General features: G+C 43.0%; 1 protein-coding gene across 1 annotated transcript; it reads right to left on the bottom strand.

The window, feature by feature from the left end:
* Positions 1-7860: 7860 nt before the first annotated feature.
* CKLF (chemokine like factor) lies at positions 7861-21149 on the bottom strand. The gene is made up of 3 exons (XM_059044476.2): positions 20955-21149; positions 10279-10374; positions 7861-7977 (listed from the first exon to the last, which is right to left on the bottom strand). The coding sequence occupies exons 1-3, from the start codon at positions 21030-21032 to the stop codon at positions 7861-7863; spliced, it is 291 nt and encodes a 96-aa protein (XP_058900459.1). The 5' UTR covers positions 21033-21149.
* Between the last annotated feature and the right edge of the window lie 239 nt (positions 21150-21388).

Genomic DNA, 21388 nt, shown 5'->3' with positions numbered 1-21388 from the left:
CCATTTTAAGAAGATGTAACAGAGGCTTAGAGAAGTTCATTAAATTGACTGTGATTGAATATCTGCCAGGGAGTGGAGTCAGAACTCAACTCACTATTGCCTCCCATCAGGGACACCCAAATAAGGAGGAAATGATCTATCCCCCAAGATTGGAAGTGCAGCATCCATCTTTGGCATTTTCTGTGGAACGGGTAATGGAGGGTCAAAATGGTATGGCACAAATAAGGGCAAATAATTGGCCTGCCAATTCCTAGATGTATGACCTGGGGCGTGTTTTATCACCCCTCTGTGCCAACAGGCTAGGATCTTAGTTCCCTGAGCAGTGAATGAACCTGTGCCCCCTGCAGTGGAAGTGCGGAGTCTTAACCACTGGGCCACCAGGGAAGTCCCCCAACAGGCTAATTTTTTTTTTTTTTTTTTTTTTTTTTTTTTTTTTTTTTTTGCGGTACGCGGGCCTCTCACTGTTGTGGCCCCTCCCGTTGCGGAGCACAGGATCCGGACGGGCAGGCTCAGCGGCCATGGCTCATGGGCCCAGCCGCTCCGTGGCATGTGGGATCTTCCTGGACCGGGGCACAAACCCGTGTCCCCTGCATCGGCAGGCAGACTCTCAACCACTGGGCCACCAGGGAAGCCCCAGGCTAATTTTTAATATGGGGATAATGATTGGGATTCATTGGGTTCATCTGAGGCTTAAATGGCACAATGTATCTGAAAGCATCAGATGAGGTGTAGTGGGAGTGCATCAAAGTGTAGATTCCTGATGTCTGCCTTCAAGATAGTAAACTTTTCTGTGAACTTCAGGTGTTCTTCCTGTTGAGACGGTTGAGCAAGGAGGCCTGTTGTGGAATATGGGACTTGCCTCTTGGAAAGGCACTAATGTCTGTTATCTGGGCACCTGGTGAGTAACACTGGAGGGGGCACATGGTGCAGGGCTGGTGAGGGTTGGAAGTCAGTTCCAGTTGGGTTCTGTAGGCTGAGTGAGAGGTCTGCCCACACTGGGGCAGGTACAGTGGTTTGCAGCTTTGCAGGAAGCATAGGATCTGAGGATTGTGTAAACCAAGATATCAAAAAATGTGAACAAGGACTCAAGCGGAGTGTAAACTTATAAAATTAAAAATTAACTAACTGCGGTCTCGATCATTGAGAATTTGGATGAATGCATACTAATAATGATAACAGTAACAAAACAAATGCAGACTCGGTCTCCCTAGCCAATTGCTGACTCCCTGTCAGAATTCCATCTCCTCGCTGGACTGTTGGACATTATAGTTTACCGTGGTCCTTAACTTGCAAGGAAGTGCTCTTCTGAACTGTCCCTTGTAGCTCACATATCTTGAGCACTTACTATGTGTCACATATGGTGCCAAGGTGTTCATATGTGATCTCATTTGATTCTCACAACAAACTCTCATTATCCCCAATTTACAGATGGCTAAGCAACTTGCCTGGGGTTGCTCAGCCAGTAAGTGGCTATGACCCTCCTCAGTCTGACTTGAGGGCCCAAGGGTCTTCTCCTGACTAACACCCCCTCCCTTTGGCCTTAGACACAGGCCCTCTTGTTGGCCTCATCTTTGACAGAGAAAAAGATATGTTCTCCCAGATGGGGTAAAACTATAGCTGAGTCTTGCCATGTGCAAAAGCACTTCTGGTTTCCCCATAAATGTCATCCTTACTCATCATCTTTTTCTTTCTCCCTTTGACTAAATACGTTATTGACTCAAGTAGCTACCTCTGACGCAGTGAGATATGGGTTTGTGACTTGACTATTATTTTTCTGTAAAGCCCCCAAACCGTTCCCTGAGATAAACAAAATTGAATAGAATTAAAATTGGGAAAGAAAAAGATGCTTTGATGGTGAACGCTTTTTTTATTTTTTTAATCACTGAATATTAGGAAGAAGTCAAACATTTACACTTTGTTTCACAAAATGTGGTATTTGTAAGAAGGATGTATATACAATAAACACTATGTGGTATTTGTGCCTTGGAGTTCTCCAAACACATGGCAGAGCCTGATCGGTCATAAACAGAATTTGAAGAGGATATTCTGAAACTGATACCTTTTACTTATAAATGTAAAGATATTGCTGGTATTTTTGGAGTCATCCCTTCAATAGAGTTCTAGTTAAATATGTTTATTATGTTCTTTTTTCTAAATTGCTTTCTATTGGAAAAAACATCAGCTTGACCAGAACTCAGTTTCTCGGACTGTACGGGGAAATACCTTTTTTACAATGTAGAAGTGTTTAAAGTATGGGCTATTCAGAAGACAATCATTATACTTCCTACTTTTCTTGGGTACACTGATTGGTGACAAAAGACTAGGGTGGGTAAAGTTGATAATGAAATCTAACAGTGAAGACAGTGACCTCACCACAGGTGGGGTAAGGAAAACTGGCCACACCCTGGAGGACAAGAGCAAGAAAAAGGCAGGGGCTTTATATCACACGCTGGGCTCCCATAGCTATCCAAAGAAAAGAGGATGCTCTCCCCCAAGGACACAGGTAGCAAAAGCGAGCCTGGCTTTACCAGAGTTGCCTAGAGGCCTGCAGCTCTCCACAAGCCGGCCTGAGCTGCCCGTGACTGTGGGAACAGCTCCTCTGCAGCACCTGCTTCATGCCTGGGAGACCCTGGCTCCTGCCTATCCCTGAGACTCTTCCTGGATGCTCCCCCTGGACCCTCCAGCAAAGCACGGGGCCTTGAGGCTCTCTCCAGCTCTCCAGCTTTATGGCTGTGGACCTTTAGAGGGCTCCGGTCCTCCTGACCACAGCTGCTGACCTTGGTGCAGCCCTCAGTCGCCGACCCCCAAAGGCTTGTACCCTGCCCTCCACTCCAGGAAGATCATCACTTCACCGTTCATCATCGCACATTTTAAGGAAACCATGAGAAAATGGGAGAGGATTCAGAGAAGATAAGATTTTGAGAATGTGAGGAAGACAAAGATGTAGGGAGGGTGAAGATAAACCATCACAAGGCTATAGGGCATGAAGTCCGGAAAGAGTCTGGTCTTTAGAGTCAGACAGAGCTGGGCTCAAATCTGAGTCTCCATGAGCCTAGATACAGCCATGGCAACACAGTCTCTTTAATGCAGTCTTCTCATCTGTTAAAGGGGGCGTGGGGGATGACCTCAACCTCACCAGATTGTTGTGAGGATTAAGTAAGGTAATCTATATGAAGAAGTATCTGGTACGTGGCATGTGCTCAAAAACAGTTATTTTACCTTCCCCTCTTGAAAATGTCCATGGACAGAGATTTTAGTTTCCCCTCAGAAACCTCTCCATGGTTATGGCTCTCCGTAACTGAGAGGGTCTTCCACGTGTCCAATTAAAGCTGCTCAGAGCTTGCTTCGTGTGCTTTCTGCTACGCAGCCCTCTGTGGGACAGAGAGAGCTCAGCAGCCTTTTCAGAAAATCCCTCAGACGCTTGAAGAAAGTATTTTGAGTTTTAGTTCAATAGCAACCAATCCTACCTTACAGTTTAAAAAAGGTACCATAAAAATGTATGATGTGGGAAGAGGCAGGGGCTCGGAGTTAGGATGGTTCACGGCGCAAAAGGCAAAAGGGTAAAAGCCACCCAACTGTCTCAGGGGGTCCGACCCACACTTTGTAGCGAATATTTACTTTGTGGCAAGCCTTTTGTGATCTTTGCTTTAAACACATTTAAATGTTACAGGACCCCTAGAGACGGCTCTTATCATCACACTTTTCCTTCTCTGAATTTCCCGGATGGGGAAACTGAGGCTAAAGTTCTCACAGCTAGTAAGGCGGCAGGGCCAGGAACCGGCCCATGTCTGTATCTGGACAAAACTATGCTTCCTCTCCAGTCTGTGAGGGTACAGAGCCTCAGACTCCGGAATAAAAAGGATTTTTCTGAGACCTGAGGAATTAGCTTTGGGAATTTTTCAGTTGGTAAATAGTTGAAATTCTGGAAAAAGCTATTGAAGAAGGCTATGCAGTGTCTTTTCCTGCATACTCCACCATATGGCACCCCTTTGGAAAAGATGGACCCTAAACACATGAAAAGTTTGACTCTTGCACTCTTTCAGGGCACACGTGACAGTTTACTGCCACTTAGCCATGTTGTAGAAACATGCTTTTCGGAGGGACGTTTATAATGTGAGAGAGGGTGCTGTTTGACAAGTAGAAGAAGCATGTGCCATTTTACAAGCAATATACTACTGAATATACTGAGTAAAATTTTCTTAAGGACCAGCTGAAAACTACCACGTGTTTAGGGCCGTAATGAGATGGAAGCAGGTATGTGTGTTGGTTGTCCTATAGACAGAGGGGTTCAAGGAATCTTTCTGGGCTTTAGGCTAGTTTCCTCTCAGGGATCAGGGTGACACTGTCATAGCTCAGCTATGTCCTTGTCCAGAGAGATCTGTTGCGCTCCCTTGAGGAGAGGCTTTACTGTGGGGCTGAGGGCATAGCTTATATGAAAATTATGAAAATGAACACTTACAAGTAAGGGTCAATGTAAATAAGTCATCAAGTGGTGAAGGGTTAGCATATATATTAGGATGAAAAAAAGAACGATGCACGTTTCCAGGACTGTGATTGCTATATAGGACTCCTGGGCTTCAGCAATGATGAAACAAACTAGTGCCCCTATGAGAAGGCCCTGCAGTAAAAGAAACAGGATTTGTTTTAATGCAAATGGGCTATTAAGAAACAAAATAGGGCTTCCCTGGTGGCGCAGTGGTTGAGAATCCGCCTGCTGATGCAGGGGACACGGGTTCGTGCCCCGGTCCGGGAAGATCCCACATGCCGCTTGGCCACTGAGCCTGTGCATCTGGAGCCTGTGCTCCGCAACGGGAGAGGCCACAGCAGTGAGAGGCCCGTGTACCACAAAAAGTAAAAAAATAAAAAAAAATAATAATAAATAAAATCATAAACGGTCAGACTGTAAATCTGATTATATTGCAATTGCCTGTATTGTTTTGCACATACATATTATTTTTTAAATTCCTTACATGTTTAAGAAATGAAATAACACACACACAAAATGCACATAGTACAGAAGTTTCTTTCACCTCCATCATCCCAACCCTAGTCTATCTCCTTAAAAGTAATCACTGATAACAGTGTATACTTCATACCAGAAAGAATTGTGTATATACAGGTAAAGTAAATATATATTGATTTTGATAGAAAGAGTAAGGTAGAGTCCCAGCTTTCTTTCTTTCTGAACAGCTGTTGATTATCCCAACATCATTTATTGGGAAACACCACTGATCTGAAATCTAACCTTTATCATATACTAAATTTTCGTATGTATTCGGGATGCTTTTGAAACTCTTTTCTTCTATTGAGTTGCTGATTTCTTTTCTAGTACTTTTGAAATTACAAGCAACTCATTTTATGTTGTATTACTGTCTGACTTAGTCCCCCTTTCGATACTCATTCTCAGGTTTATGTTTCTCATTTTTGTCTTGGTCAAGTTCCCGAAGCTAAGCCTGTTGGTATTTTAATTGGGATTTCCTTTAACTTATAATATGGAAAGATTACAACATTTAGTCTTAACTCTTCAAGAACAAAGTATATCTTTCCGGTTATTTTAGTGGATTTAAAAATATCTCTCAGTAGAGTTCTAAAGTTTTCTTCATATAGGTCTTTCAAATTTATTTCATTTAATCTTAGATATTTTGTCATCTTGATTGCTATTGCAAAGAGAAATATTTTCTTCTATTTTAAGTTCTTGTTTGCTCATTTCTACTAATGAGTTAGTAGAAATTATCTTGTTCTAAATTGTTTCCCAGTTGATTTTATTTTTTAGATCTTTGATCATATCAGCTGTAAGAAATGCTATATTTTGCCTCTTCTTTTCAAATATTCTTACTTATTCCTTTTTCCTGTCTGATTGTGGTGACTGGTGGGCATCCTCTTTGTTCTGCATTTTAATGGGAATACTTCTGAGGTTTAATTATATATGATGCTGACTTTTGTGTTTATTTTGATAATGTCAGTGAAATATCTGTGTATTCTTATTTAACTGGTCTCTCTCTTCTTCCCTTGCTCACTTTTTTTTCACTCAGAGATGAATGTTGAATTTTGTCAAATGTGTTCTGTACCCTATTTGATAAGAGTGTCCTAATTTTTTCTCCTTTTACTTATGGTGGATTAGTTTAATAGAGTCCTAATATTGAATCATCCTTATGTTTCTTCTCCATGATATATTTTGAAGAAACACTGATGAGCATTTTCTGTGAATATATTAATACTGCTGCTTTGATACCAGTGAGATTTCTATTTAGTTTTCTTTTTCTGAACTTGGTCAGGTTTTGATATCAGTGTTACACTGACTTTGTAAAAATAGCTCAGAAATGTTTCTTCTTTCTCTATTCTTTGAAAGAGTTTGAATAGTATCAGAATTGCATCCCATGAAGGTTTGAAAAGAGTTAACCTGTGAAAAAGTCTTGGCCTGACACATTTCTGAAAGATACTCTCATTTTCCCCCTGCGCTTCTATTGTTTTCTCTGTTCTGGGATCAGTTTTGGTAATTTATAGTTTCCTAGAAAATCAACTCTTTGATCCAATTATTCACATTTATTTGTTTTGCAAAGTGCTCTTGTGAATCCTTTCGGTTTCTTCGGGGTTTGCATTACTTTCCCTAACTTTAAATATATGTCCTGTTTTACCCCATTTTTTCCTGTTATATTGGCCAGTGGTTTATCAACTTTATTGGTCAAGCCTATTATTCTTGTTTGCTAATGTACACATTGCTGTTATTATCTCCATTGCTTCCCTAATTCCCTTTGTGAGGGGAAACGTGAGGAATATAAAAGTGAGGAAGCGTGCCAAATTTAGTAGCAAGGGTAGAGTGTGTGGGAGCAGCAAAGAGAGAGGAGGAAGAAAGGGGAGGCGAAACAATGTGGACGGGCAAAGGGAATTAGGGAAGTTTCCCCCAGGTGGCGGCCCTGGGAATCACTCACTCCCTGAGGCCGAAGCCGGCCTGCATCCGCCCTTGCATCCGCCCAGCGGGCCACCAGCTAGCTCTCTCTGCTCGCCAGCCTAAAGATCTTCAAGATTCCTGTGGGCGAGAAGAAAAAACGCTTGAGGCTGTCCCTGAATTGGGGCGGGACTTTGGCCCGGCCCTTAGCACGCTTTTGCATGGCCGCCTTCTCCCGCTGGCTGGGGATGGCGGGTTGTGCAGTGGGCTTGAGTGTGGGTGCCGTGCGCCTCCGGGATGCTGAGGGCGCCGCGCTTGTGTCCCGCACCGAGCTTGTGGATGGCGCCGAGCGCTCGGCATGCGCCGCACGGGCGACGTTTACTGAGCGGGAGGGACGCCCCCCGGATTTCGAGTCCCCCGAACGTGCGTTGTCGTCTTAAGGGTTCATGGTGGACCCCTGGGCCTGGTGGTGTCTGGCGGGCCCCTCGGCTCTGAGCCTGCACGGCGGCGGCCGATTCTCTGCGGGGAACCAGCGTCGCACCCCAGCGGCTGCCGGCCGCCTCTCCCTCGCGCGCACTCAGCTCTGGCTGCCGGCAGACAAACCAAGCCCTTCAGACGCCCTCGTAGCCACTGGGATGCGACGCCGCTGCCTAGCCTAGGAACTCAAGGTCCCATCAACGCCACCACCTCCGTGCTGCCAGGCAGCCGAGGAGCGGGCTCTGAAGACCATTTCGGGCACTCCCGGCGCTTTCTCCTCTGCCTCCCGGGCCCAGGAACAGGAAAACCGGATCCCATAAGATTCAGGCGCTCGAGCGCTCCCTTGGAAGTTACAGCGCTGGGCCCACAGTTCCTAAATCTTCTTCTTCCAGCTCCCGTATAGAGATTAAAATAAGAACTGCAGAAAATATGTGTTAGAATAAAGAGATATGTTTAATAATTAGCATCAACTAAAAAGGAATATAAATTTACAAAACTTATAGTTTGTCATGAACAGCACTTTTCTGATAAGGACCACTTGGATTAAACAGCAGCTTCCGGTAAATAAGGGCCCCGTCGGCAATACAGAACACCGAGGCCACGAGTCCAAACACCTGAAACAAAGACACAGTGTCACTGCTGTGGCCATGGTCACACAGGTTGTAAGTGGTCTGCCCACCGGCTTCCTCTCCTGCGAGGGCACCAGGATTGCTCCCTACGCTGTCACCTGATACTAAAATGGGAAGAGACTTAAGAGATCATTTTATTCTCATTCCCAAGTTTTCCCAGTACCTTCCTAGAGAAAGGGAACGATAATTTAAGTGAGCAGAAACAATATTGAGGTGGTGTGGGCTCTGAAACAAATACTTGCCTGGATCTCTTGACTTGCTCCTGGATATACTGTTTAAGGCCCTGCTGATGATATTTAGTTACCAATCAACATTTCTATACCCAATGATCAACTGTTTGACTTTCCTATTGCAGACTGTACTGGAGAAAAGGTCAGGTTAACACCAGCTCAAGCTTTAACCATGGTGATAGTAGCTGTGATAAGAGATTTGGAGAACTGGAGTGATAAGATGACCCAAAGTGAATTCTCAAAGGCTGGGCTACATCCACTTAAGGGGTGGGATTCTAAATAGGCCTCAGGAAAACAAAACTGAAGTAAAGGGAATAAACTAGAACATGGTCTTTAGGTACTCTGATGGCTATTTGAGAACTGGTGCCGGGGCTGGAGAAAGGGGATATCAGTGTTATTTCACCAGCTCCGTCCAACTGCCAAGAAATCTGGCTTTCTGGCTTCAGACACTGTTCCTTTTCCATCCTGAATCTCAAACGCAGCTTCCTAGGTTCTGACCACGCTAAATACCTCCTACCGGTGCTTTCATGACTCTGGTACACAGCATGTTGCTGGTTCCTCCACCTGGAACCATCCCTGTTTCCTCCCCTTTAGTCCTGGCAAACCACAATTCCACTGCTGGAGAGAGGTAGCTGCTTCCTCTTCTCTGTGCCCCACAGTACTCTGTTAACAGCTCAGACACAGCTGTTTGCACTTTTGTCTCCTGTATTAGGCTCTAAGCAACTTGAGGATAGGGCTCACATTCTAGTCCAGAGCTGTCCAAACGAAATATAATGTGAGTCACCAATGTAAGCCACATAATTAATTTAAAATTTTCTAATTGCCACATTAAAAAGTAAAGAAAAAACAAGTGAAATTAATTTTAATAATATATTTTATTTAGCCTGATACATCCAAACTAATGTAATTTTAACAGGTCATCAATATAATAAAATTATAAATTCTACACTCTCTTTTGGGGGTAGTAAGTGTTTGAAATCCAGTGTGTATTTTACACTTACAGCTCATCTCAATTCAGACCAGCCACATTTCCACTGCTCAATAGCCACCTGTGGCTTGTGGCTCTATTCTTTATCAGCACCTACCGAAGTGCACTCAAAGAATGAATCAATGAGTGAGTGAGTAAATAAGTGAGTGAAAGTAAACCCTATGCCTCATCCCTCTTTCTCCATAATTATCTTTAAAGACAACTAGGAGAAATTGCTTTTACAGCACTATGTCATTTCTAGAGTAATTCTCATCCCTCATGAAGTTGCTTTGGGCCTATTGAAGGAGTTGAAAAGCCATGGATTCTGACATATGTGGCCAGTTCTCCTAAGTGGCCCATACTATGAAAAGACAAGGAAGTAGGAGGGAGATTTATTTAAGAAGAACTTAATAATTCACTTCTCTAAATCAGAACCTAGAAAAGCCAAATGATTTTGAAGCCCCTCTAAGAAATCTGAGAAGAATATGAGATGGAGCTGTAACTAAATTACTTGACTCTTTGTTTTGGCTTTGCCTTCCAAATCAAACTGATTTGCTTCCTTCAAGCAGTGTTCAAAATCATCCTTTAGTTACAAGGCTTCCTACCACCATTCCCTTACGATGACACATCTTCTATTAAATTCCATTTGAAGCAGGATCTGGACAAGAAATAACTGAGCTCAGAACAGTCTGTCTCACCTTAGCAAGTGGAATGTATCCTTTTCTTGAAAAGGGAGAGCTCTGAAATTCATCCATGGTTTGTTTTTTTCTTGACATCAGGTTTCTGAGAGTTTAGTACTGTAATTGATTCCAGTAGCTTTTCTCAGTCTAGTCTAGCCCTACATATCTATGAGAAATATGGAGGAATCTCTTTATTTGGTTAACTTCAATTTTAGCACAAAATCATATTCCTTGACATTAATCAGGGCACGTGTTCACACACAAAAGTATTAAGCCATTAGGTACTGTGTACTGGCATAGAAGCCTCAAGGATGAATACAGTCTAGCTTTCTGTTCTTGTATTTATTTTTCACGTAAATGTGAATTCTGATCGAAGCTGAAGGAAGAAACCAGAAAGACCTCCACTTACCCCTCCAAGGACTATATATGTTGTGGTTTCTTGGATCAGTGCCAACACAGATATAGCTATCATGAATACCGCTGTAACCACTGAGTTGATAGTATCCTGAAAACACAGAATAGAAAGGTCAGCTCTACAGGAAGATCACCAACAAAATGAATCAGCTCCCTAAAGATTTCGAAAGTTCCATTTTATTAAACAAATTTATTTAAATAGTTTTATTTAGTTTTAGGAAATCAAACTGCTGCAGTAAAATGACACATATATTGTATTTGGCCGATAATGATGCCTAATGTGTCTCTTAACCTATGATACACCAATCATTTAACTCCTTAACAGGCTTATGTCTTTTTTATTTAAATGTAATTGGAGGGAGAACTCATCTGGCTAGGAGTGGATGATGTATTATGCGGAACGTTTAAAGTAGAATGGTACACTGGGAAGTCAGGATGCTCAATTTTAATAATATAAGAGAAAGTGTGGAGTGCTCTACACCATAAAATAAACAACTTTATAATGTTACTCCAAATGCAATTAATAAAACTTAGAGCTGGAGAAAGTGGTAATTTTCGGGAAAAAGCTCCCACATATCTGTATGCAACAGCTGGCCAATTATGCAATTATTTTTTGATGATGTAGCTCATTCATTTAATAATTTCTTGAAATGAAGCATTTTCATTCTGAACTGTGGCTTTAAGAGGTGCAACTTACATTTTGAATGGATGTAAACTGTGGGAAAGTTAAATTGTCTTTATTCTGGAAAGGTGTATGTATATTTGCAGATAACGGTAGCAAGAAGGAATTGTTAACACAGAAATATCAAACTTCAAAACTCTGGTAACTTAGAAAAGTAGATATTGCAAAGAAAATAGGAAGAGGTTCAACAGGGACAGGGTAAGATTAGATACATTTAGGCAGAAAAAAACGTCCTCATTTGCAGGAGATATTGAGTTCTAGATTAATGCTCCTCTGCGCTGGGTATTTTGCTCTGCTTCAAGGCAATAGACCATACCTCTGCTTCAGACGGGCAGCCCTGCCTCCTGTTAGTAATTTGGCTAAGTGTATATGAATGGCTTCAGATAAAAATGGTGTTCTAGGGAGTGCAGAGAATCAAAGGGGGGGGGGGTGGAAAAAGGATGCACCTGCCCCAGAACATCAGTGATCCTTAATGGTGGTTTAAAGCATTGCTTTTCTATTAAAACCACACATCAGTATGCCATGGAGTAGAATATAAATTTAATTACAAAAATGGAGATTTCACAGAAATTTTGAGCCTGTACTTACATATCACCATAAAGCCCTGGGTTGGCTCACTTTGTGTGTTTTCTGTCACTGGAGCACTCGAGGGGAACAGTCAGAGGAAGCCCGCTCTACAAACTGTGTTAGTTACTGCAACTTTGGGACAATGACACATATCACAAATCTGTGTGCAGACGACCAAGCTCTTTCCTAATCAGTGAAGACAGTGGCCATCAGATACAAGTATTTACAGGTTACCTTTTCCCCACCTACAGATTAATTGGAATCTTCAGCCATTTTGGTGTCCTTCACTACTTTTGTTACAGTGAAAGAGCCACAGACAACTTCTCCAGCTGTGCTCTGGCCCCCTTCCCGTCAACCACTCTGCTGGGACCTCACTGTTTATTACCCTCCTTTGTCCCTGGCCAGGTTTCCTCAACTCAGTGGTGGCCCCTCTAGTTACAGCTGTGTCCTTCCCTGCTCAGTCTAACAATCCCCACTGCTTTACTGTCACCTGTCCATCCAAGGCAAACGACTCTAGGAAAGGTCACTGGGGGCCTCTATTAATACAGTCAGTGAATATATATATATATTTATTTATTTTCTGGGCTTTCTTCCTTTACCTGTGACATTATTCACCACTTCTTTCTTCTTGCAATGCTCTCCTCTCTTGGCTTCTGGGACATGGGTCTCCCTTGGGTCCTCTCCTGTCCTTCTCAGGCCACTCCTCCTTTCCACGCCAGATGTTGGTACTCCCCAGTCTTGCCTTATCTTGCTCTACTCTCCCTCCGAGCCATTTTCCCAGAGCTCATTTACCATCACGAGGTGATGACTCCCAAAGCTGCAGCTCTGACTTCCCTCTCCTAAGCTTCAGAATATTTCCATCTCAATACCCCATAAGCAACTAAAACCTTCTATTTCTCCAACGGAACTCATTACATACCACTCTCCTTGGCCCTTCCTTAAAGCTGTCCTTCCTCCTATACTTCCTGTCTCATTACCCTCTTAAGACAGTTCTTTAAATGGCAGCTATCCTTGATTTTCCTGTTACCCAGTCCTATCAGCTTTCATCAACACTTTTTCTCACCAGCTACCGTTTTAACCTTAATTTAGGCCTTTCTCATTTCCATGTCTGGATTATGATAAGAGACTTTTAGGCGGTCTCTGAGACCTACCTCTAGTTTTGCTCTTCTTCAAGCCATTATCGACACTGCCACCAGCGATCTCCTCAGATACGAGCTAATCATGTCACTCTCCTACTTAAAAACCTCCCAAAGCTTCCAGCGGCCTTTGGATTAAAGCTCAGGGCATTCAAAGCCTTGCATGCTCTGACCTCCTACTGCCTCTCAAACCTCCACTCTTGCCCCTCTCTTCTTCACAGCCACTCAGAACTCCTGCAGGTCCTTGAGGGTCCAGCTCTTTCTCCCCCTAGACCCTCACACACACTGCTCCCTGTACGGGGAAAGCTCTCTCAGCCCCATATCAGTTGGCTAACTACTTTTCATCCTCCAGCCCTCAACGCAGGTGTAGTTTTCCTCAGGCAAGCCTGTTATGACTTGGTCCCCTTCCCTTCCACACCATCCGGGTATACACCTATCACAGCACCTGTTATACTGGATCGCTCACCTATCTTACTTTCTGGCTACATTGAAAGTCTCTCAGGCGCAAGATGTGTGTCTTGTTTTATCAAAGAAGCTAGTATAGAATCTGGGATTAGCAGATACTTAATATTTGTTGAATAGATGATTTCATGAGATCAAGAGCAAAGAGGAATCTGGGTTTCATGATGGAGTAATAACTTAGTTGACCAATATAGCACCATTTCTAAGAGTACAGTATCAGCCAAGTGTGAGCCTCAGAGATTTGGAGACTATTTTCAGTATGCTATACATAGGCCATGCTCCTTCTCAGTGTGTTCTGTTAACTTTAGGACTCCAAGTTTATTACTGGGACGTGTAAGAAGCTCCAGAGAATTACTACAGTTTGAGGAAAAATAAATGCTAAAATGCGTTAGTTTCATTAACTTTGGAAAAGCAGAGTGGGAAGAGCAACTATACGACTTTTTGGGTACAGGATTAACAGGATGTGGACCATGTTCATCATCTCCTTGAAGAAATCCTTGGGATAATTTAGCTTAGTCCTTTCTGCCACTAAATGGTATTACATACCCTGAGGGCCAACTGAGGAAGGCTTTGTAATCTCTTGTCCCAGACCTTATACTTCAGTCAGGTCCAGCTCCAAAGTGTAGATCAAGGAGGATTTGGGAGAGGTGCCATGAAGATCCTATCTATTTCCCAGCTTTCCACTTTGGGGACTTTCTCAGCTTGTGATTAGTCTGAAATGCTCATCATTGGTCTTCAAAAGTGGTTCCAGAAGGCACCACTTTAAGGGATGCTTATGGTTTGAGAATAGCTCTGAAGTCTTCTCTTCTTAATACGGGCTATCAGCTTGGATATCAGCACTCTGGAATCCAAGAGGATGAGACAAGTGCTGCTACCGGTCCAGCCAGAGGGGTGGAAGGGCAGCGGGGGCTCAGAAAGGAGACCTATGGAGATAGGATTCTGGGGATAAGACTTGAAAGAGGAGCAGTGAAGTCACTCAGTTCTTCTTAGAACCAGCTTATGGTCCAGGCTGAAGGGCCAAGTATCCCTTAGTTAGTATCTTCAACTTGCCTATTTTGAAAGTTTGCAGACCATCTGGGCATTCCACTGGGCAGTTATTGCTGATGCTGTGAGTACGGCAGGTAAAGTCCATATGCTACTAAATAAGGTTCTACAAGATGAGTTAAAAATTATGTGGCATTAATGATTACAGACATTTGGAAGTAAGAAAATGTTGTGCTTTATGTAGCCTCTAAATTATTTTGATTTTCTATTTAGTGATCAGGGATGTGTAAGATGTAGATACTTGTGTATCTGTCTCCATTTCTTTTCCCCAATTTTGAGGTCATATCAACATGCATTTAAAAAGGAGGTAAAGATTAAGAATGCTGTATAATTTCATTCACCATGATCTTAAGTTTAAATTTCTTTTGAAGATCTACACCTAGGTGAATTCTCCTTAGAAAGAAAGGTCTGAAAGGTCAGCCATATCTACTGATAGATAGAGCTCAGGGGAGAATTTATGCTCCGTGGCTGCCCTGGTTCCCTGAGAATCTCCCCAGAGCACATTAGCAGTGGGTAGAGTTCCTCCTTCCTAAGCCTGTCAGAGATTCCTTAAAGGCTTAAGAAAACTAAAGAACAGAGTTTATTAAAATGTCTCTCTATGGCAGGAAAAAGTAGTTAACTTTAACAGTGAAACTGAACACTTACAAGCAAAGGCCAAAATATACAGTCAATTAATCGATCAAGTCTGAGTATATATAAAATTATGAAAAAGAAAGTAATAGTGACTTCAAATCCAGTGACAACAATGTATGGCTCTGGGGCTTGTGCGATGATAAAAAGGGTCATCGATGTCACAGTTAGCGCCTATAGGGAAAAAAAAGCATGAGTTATTCAGTGATTATTGAATATAAGTTTAAGCTGTAAAAATGATCATTTCTAAAATAACGAAATAGATGGGTTTCTTCCGTATACACACACACCTAAAAGAGTAAGACTAAAATGTACGGATGTTGACGTCTCTTTGTGTTTTAGAGAACTAGGTATCCCTCTCTGTTTTAAGTCTAATTAATTACTCCGCTTGTATACCTAATACCATCACTTCCCACATCTGTTCCCTTGATCTTTTTCCACTAAATATCTCTTTTTCCCTCTCGTACCTTCAATCTCTCCCCTCCACTAGTTCCTTTCCTCATCATCCTCCGAACATGTCTAAGGTTATCTTCTCTTAAAACACACATACCTTCCTTTCACCCTGCTCCCCACAGAAATTCCCATTTTCTACTTCTCCCTGTAATGCTTCTCAAAAAAGTCTGTATACTGGCTGCTATAATTCCTTATCATCCACTCATCACTCCTTAACTCTTAACAATCTGGAATCTGCTGTCAAATTTAAACTTAGAATGTTGCCATGAAAAATACTAGGCAGGAAAGTTGAAAACAAATTGTCAGAGAAAAACAATTCTGTAAAGAATCCTGTGAGGAAGAAAAGGAAAAAAAAAAACAACCCCCAAACCAACAATTCTGATGCTTCGCTTTTTAACACACTTCCTCTTATCTAAACATAATGCAATCAGAATTAACAAAAACTTAAGTGAAAAAAACCCCTTGGAGATTATTAATCTAATCCAATGTCCTCATTTCCAAATGAAGATATAGAAAACAGAAATGAAAAGTGACTTAAAGGAAAAAATAAGCTGGGAGTCTGTCAATGTCATAATGTTCTTAGGAGATACAGCTCTATCCAAAGTCTCTGTGTTCTTGGAAAATGGTTTTGTCAAGAGTCTTCCCTGGCTAGAGTTTTATGATCAGTCTGTCAGCATCCACATTCTCTTTTCAACCTGAGATCTATATAGGCTACTTATTCATAATTCTTTCAATTACTTTATTATTAGTGTAAAAGTAGCTTACCTTTAGGGCTTCCCTGGTGGTGCAGTGGTTGAGAATCCGCCTGCCAATGCAGGGGACACGGGTTTGAGGCCTGGTCTGGGAAGATCCCACATGCCGCGGAGCAACTAAGCCTGTGCGCCACAGCTACTGAGCCTGCGCGTCTGGAGCCTGTGCTCCGCAACAAGAGAGGCCGCGATAGTGAGAGGCCCGCGCACAGCGATGAAGAGTGGCCCCTGCTCGCCACAACTAAAGAAAGCCCTCATACAGAAACGAAGACCCAACACAGCCATAAATAAATAAAATTTATAAAAACAAAACAACAACAAAAAAAGTAGCTTACCTTTAAACTTCTAAATTGGTCAGTTTGCTTACATAGTAAATATAACTAGTTACTAAATAACGCATTCTTTATAATTAGTATAATTATGATCAGCAACATGTCATCTCAAATCACTTCTTACTCTACTGAACCAGGGTCTTGAGTTCATGGGTTATGAAATCAAGGGTCACTTTTTCAGTCCCCATCTTCTGTAACCTTGGAATTTGGCACTGGTGATTAATCCATTTTCTTAACAGTTCCCATGATTTCAGTCACACTGGGTTCTCCCCTAATCCATACTAACAGCTCATATCTTTCCTAACTCCTGGCCTTTGTTTTCAGTTAGCTTTTAAATATTCCACTAATACCTCAAACATTTCTTCACCACTCTATGTAGACTGCTTTTGCCAAGAGCATCAATGATTGCAAAATTACTGTATTTAACAAACATTTTTCAATCCTTATCCTACTGGACCCCCATGACTTATTTGCCATTGGCTTTTTCCTACTTTTCTACTCCTTGGCTCCCATGTCACCTTTTCTAGTTCTTATACCTCTGAAACTATTCTCTAGGTGGGCTTTCCTTTTACCCATCTCTTTAAAATGATGGCATTCCTTTAGATTCTGTCCACAACCCACTCAACAAATCTGGGTCTCTGTCCCAGGTCTATCGTCAACATCTCACACATAAATAGCCATTTAGAATCTTTAATTCACCGTGTGCAAAACTGTTACATTGCTCCTTCCTCCTGTATTCCCTATCTTAATTGGTGATATGACCATCTGTCTTTTCACCTGCCCCTGGAAACCTAAGATCACTGCTCCAACTTACTCCTCACAACTGACCAGTCATAGGGTCCTGCTGACTTAATGCCTAAGCATTTTGGGAATCCACTTTGTCCCTAAAACTACTCCCTTCAGTATCTTTTCCTTGAATTACCATGACAAAGATACTACAGTAAAATTTCTAAAATAAAAATGTGTGCAATTCTTCACCTATTTAAAACCCTTCAATGGCTCCCCATGGTTTTTAGAATAGAGCCTACCTTCACCATGGTATTCAAAGTCTTTCATGACTCAGCTCCTGCCTACTTCTCTATCAAAGAGTTGTTCACAATTTATCTGCAGGATAATTCCAATGTTCAATTCTCAGTCCTCATATTACTTGAACTATCATCAGTATTTGACACAGTTGATTATTCCGTCGAGAAAGTTTTCATTTGGCTTGTAGGACACCATACTTTTAGTTTCTCCTACCTCCCTAATTGTGCTTTCTCATTCTTCTTTGCTGGTTCCTCCTCCTCTCCCTAATCTCTTTTATTTTAAATAAAATTAATTAATTTATTTATATTTTTGGCTGTGCACAGGCTTTCTCTAGTTATAGTGAGCGAGGGCTACTCTTCGTTTCGGTGCGTGGGCTTCTCATTGAGGTGGCTCCTCTTGTTGTGGAGCACGGGCTCTAGGCACGCGGGCTTCAGTAGTTGTGGCACGTGGGCTCAGTAGTTGCGGCTCATGGGCTGTAGAGCGCAGGCTTGGTAGTTGTGGCGCATGGGCTTAGTTGCTCCGTGGCATGTGGGATCTTCCCGAACCAGGGCTCGAACCCGTGTCCCCTGCATTGGCAGGCAGATTCTTAACCACTGCACCACCAGGGAAGTCCCTCCCCAATCTCTTAATGTTGAAGTGTTCTGGGGCTCCATCCATGGTCCTCTTCTCCACTCTATGTACACTCATCTCTTGATGATCTCATCAGTCTTGTGACTTTAAATACTTCTATTTCTGCAGTGCCAATCTCTCTCCTAAAATCCAGTCTTGTATATTCCAAATGCCTGTTCAGTATTGCCACTTGGGTGTCTAATAGACATCTCTAAAGTGAAATCCAAAATTGAAATTCTGATCCTCTGCCTACATTTACTTCACCCACAGGCTTTCAGTTGATGGCAACTCCATTCTTCCAGCTGCTTAGGCCAAAAACTTTGGAGTGATGTTGGACTCCTCTCTCTCTCGCACCACATCTGGTTCATCAGCAAATCTTGTTGGGGTTACTTTCAAAATATACCAGAAATGTGATCATTTCTTATAGCCTACTCCGCTAACAGCCTGGTCTGAGCCACTATCATCTCTTGCCCATATTACTGCAATAGCCCCAACTCATCTCCTTTTTTTCTACCCTTGCCTCTGCAGGAATCCTCCTGTCCCCACCAGCCCACACCTCCCAATCTACCGTCAACATATCAGCTGGTGTAGTTTTCAAAAATGTTCGTCAGATCATGTACAACTTTACTCAAAACCTTCTTCACCTCCCACTGTGTCCCTATGTCAGTCCACTCCCGCTATACTGGTTTCCTTGCTTTTCCTTGAACCCTTCAGGTACATTCCTGCCATAGGGCTATTGTACTGGATTTTCCTTTGCCTAAAACACTCTTCCTTCAGATATTCATAGCTTAACTCCCTCATCTCACTCAACGCTTTGCTCAGAAGTCACCTCAACAAAGACTAACTTGACCATTCTATTCCTGCAATCTTCCTCTCCAACCCTACCTTCCCTTACACTCTCTTACCTGGCTTTAGTTTTCTCTTGTTCCACAGCACTTACCCCCTTCTAGAATATTACCCCATTTATTTATTTATTTATTGTGTTTATTGTTTGTCTTCCCTGCCCTCGCACCCCATTATGTAAACTCCATGTGGACAGGGATCTTTGCTTTGTCCCCTGATATCTCCCAAGAGCCTGGAACAGTGCCTGGCACATGGCAAGCTTTCAATAAATATCTGTTGGCTGAAAAAAATAAGGCAAAACTCAACTTCTTATGGTTTCCTCATAAATCATGCTGGGTTTTTTTTTGTTTTTTTTTTTGGCCTCCACACCTTTGTTCAGGTGGCTGTCCCTTAAACCCTACCCAATGTCCCCCTAGGAAGTTTCCTGACACCTCCTTGGTTAGGTGCCTCACTCTGTGCTCTAACTTCCTCCTGTCACACATCACAGCTATCTGCTTGTGTGCCTCTCTCTGACTACACTGAAGGACTCCATAGTCAGGGACTTTTGTCTTGGGTGTCTTTGTTGTTTCAAGTCCTAACTCAGGGCTGGGAATACATTAAATATTCAAAATTTTGTTGAGGGAATTAATATATCAAAAATGAATCCTTGGGCTTCCCTGGTGGCGCAGTGGTTGAGAGTCCGCCTGCCGATGCAGGGGACACGGGTTCGTGCCCCGGTCCGGGAGGATCCCACATGCCACGGAGCGGCTGGGCCCGTGAGCCATGGCCGCTGAGCCTGCGCGTCCGGAGCCTGTGCTCCGCAACGGGAGAGGCCACAACAGTGAGAGGCCCGCGTACCGCAAAAAAAAAAAAAAAAAAAAAAAAAAAAGAAACCTTTCTGGAAACTATCAAACCAGAAATAGAGGAATGATAAATGTGTTTCATTCACACTATAGAATACTTTGAAGCATATACAAATGATAATAAAGATTTATAATTATATTTTTTAAAAATGGAACCTTTCTCACAAAATCCCATTTCTCCTCCAGTGTTCCAAAGCTTTCAGTACCTGGCATGAAACCCCAGACCCTCAGGTCACTTCTTTCCTGATTATTTACTTCCAACCCAAGGTAATCTCTCCATTTTTTGAACTCCAGGGTAGTTTTCTAAACTTCTTTCATGCATTCTGACTTGCATTATGTCATAGTTATTTCTCAGAATCACAGACTTTGATGTGAGAAGGACCTTGCATGCAGTTTGTTCTGCCCACTCACCTGAAGCTGAAATCGCCATCACAACATGCATGCTAAGTTCTCATCTGCGCCTGCTACCTTTTTTGTCTGGGAATGTACTGCCTTCCCAAGTGACCACTTAATTTTGGCAACTTTCCCAATAAAAAAAATTCTTCCTCATAATAAGCAGGACTGTTTCCCTGTAACCTTTAACTTTCTACCTCCTCTCCTTATATGTCGCCTCTTTACATTTTAAGAATTATGTTTTTCCTTCCCCCTTTCTCTTCTTGAATTCCTTCAACATATTCTCTTATGATAATTTCCACTTCTCTAACTAGCCAGGTCGCCTTCCTCCAAATGATGATTCATTCTCTCCCAACCTCTGCCAGAACTGTCTGCAATGCTCCTGGCATGTCTGACACCCCAGGAACCAGGAGTCCTTGCTCTGGACTATATCAGCCTTGAGCTCACTCACATCAAAACTACTGAGTTCTAGCAAGTAAACACAGCATCCACTGAAACACCTCGGTGCTTTTGTTTTTGTTTTTAATCTTTTTTGTTTGTTTGTTTGTTTTTGGTTTTTTTTGTTTTTAATCTTGTTGGCATCTGAATGGTACAACTGTAGCTGCCTCCCCTGGTAACCTGGGTACCTAGTTTGTGGGTCCAAGTGTGGGCCATTCATGTAGGTGTGCGGATTTTGCTTTATGAGTGGGTCTGTAAAGCCCCTGATGGGGGAGGACAGCGCCCTATTTCTCTCCTTCTACCCCCAGGGTGCAGAGCGAAATGCCTTGCCTCTAGGAAGGCCTTGACAGAGGTTCAACAAGGTTGAAAGAGAGGACAGGGTGTCGGCTTCGTGCTTTGCAGCCCTACCTCCCTGTGGGGGAGAGCGCTGGGACACCGTCCCTCACCCCGAGGCCCCGCCCTCACCAGCCGCAGAATCTTCACTTGGCCTTTCACGCTGAAGCAGAAGGGGCGGTGCTTCGGTTTCATCTTCACCGTCAGCATCTCGCCTAAATATCCAGCAGCAGCACTTCTCCGTCAGTTCTCCTCCTAAGCGGACCGCTCTGCCAGGCCTCGTGCCACAGCTGCAACGGCCACTGCGGTCTCGAGCCGCCCTTGAAAGCGTCCCTCCTTCGCGGCGCGCATGCGCAGCTCACCTCGGCCCGCACTTGGGTACATGCGGCGGCAGCCACCATGACCCTGTTCGCCGCCACCTACTGGTGGCCCCCGCTATGCGGAAAGCCACGGTTCGCGCGTTTCCTCAGACCTAGAGGGGAGCCAAGCAGGCCAGCTTCTCCCCACCCCCTAGTTGTCTTTCCAGTGGGAACGTTGTTTGTGCCTTTGTTAAAAGATAAATTGAG

This window comes from Kogia breviceps, chromosome 18 (genome assembly GCF_026419965.1).
Source record: "Kogia breviceps isolate mKogBre1 chromosome 18, mKogBre1 haplotype 1, whole genome shotgun sequence".
NCBI classification, from domain to species: domain Eukaryota; kingdom Metazoa; phylum Chordata; class Mammalia; order Artiodactyla; family Physeteridae; genus Kogia; species Kogia breviceps.
The sequence above is the reverse complement of the archived record's forward strand: the minus strand, read 5'-3'. Positions and strand labels throughout refer to the sequence as shown.

Excerpts from the sequence above, each read along its gene's own strand:
- CKLF (XM_059044476.2), bottom strand. The coding sequence starts at position 21,032 with ATGCTGACGGTGAAGATGAAACCGAAGCACCGCCCCTTCTGCTTCAGC. Across the intron at positions 10,375-20,954 it reads AAGTGAAGATTCTGCGGCTG|GATACTATCAACTCAGTGGT; the intron begins GTGAGGGCGGGG and ends CTGTGTTTTCAG. Across the intron at positions 7,978-10,278 it reads CATATATAGTCCTTGGAGGG|GTGTTTGGACTCGTGGCCTC; the intron begins GTAAGTGGAGGT and ends TCTTTGTTTCAG.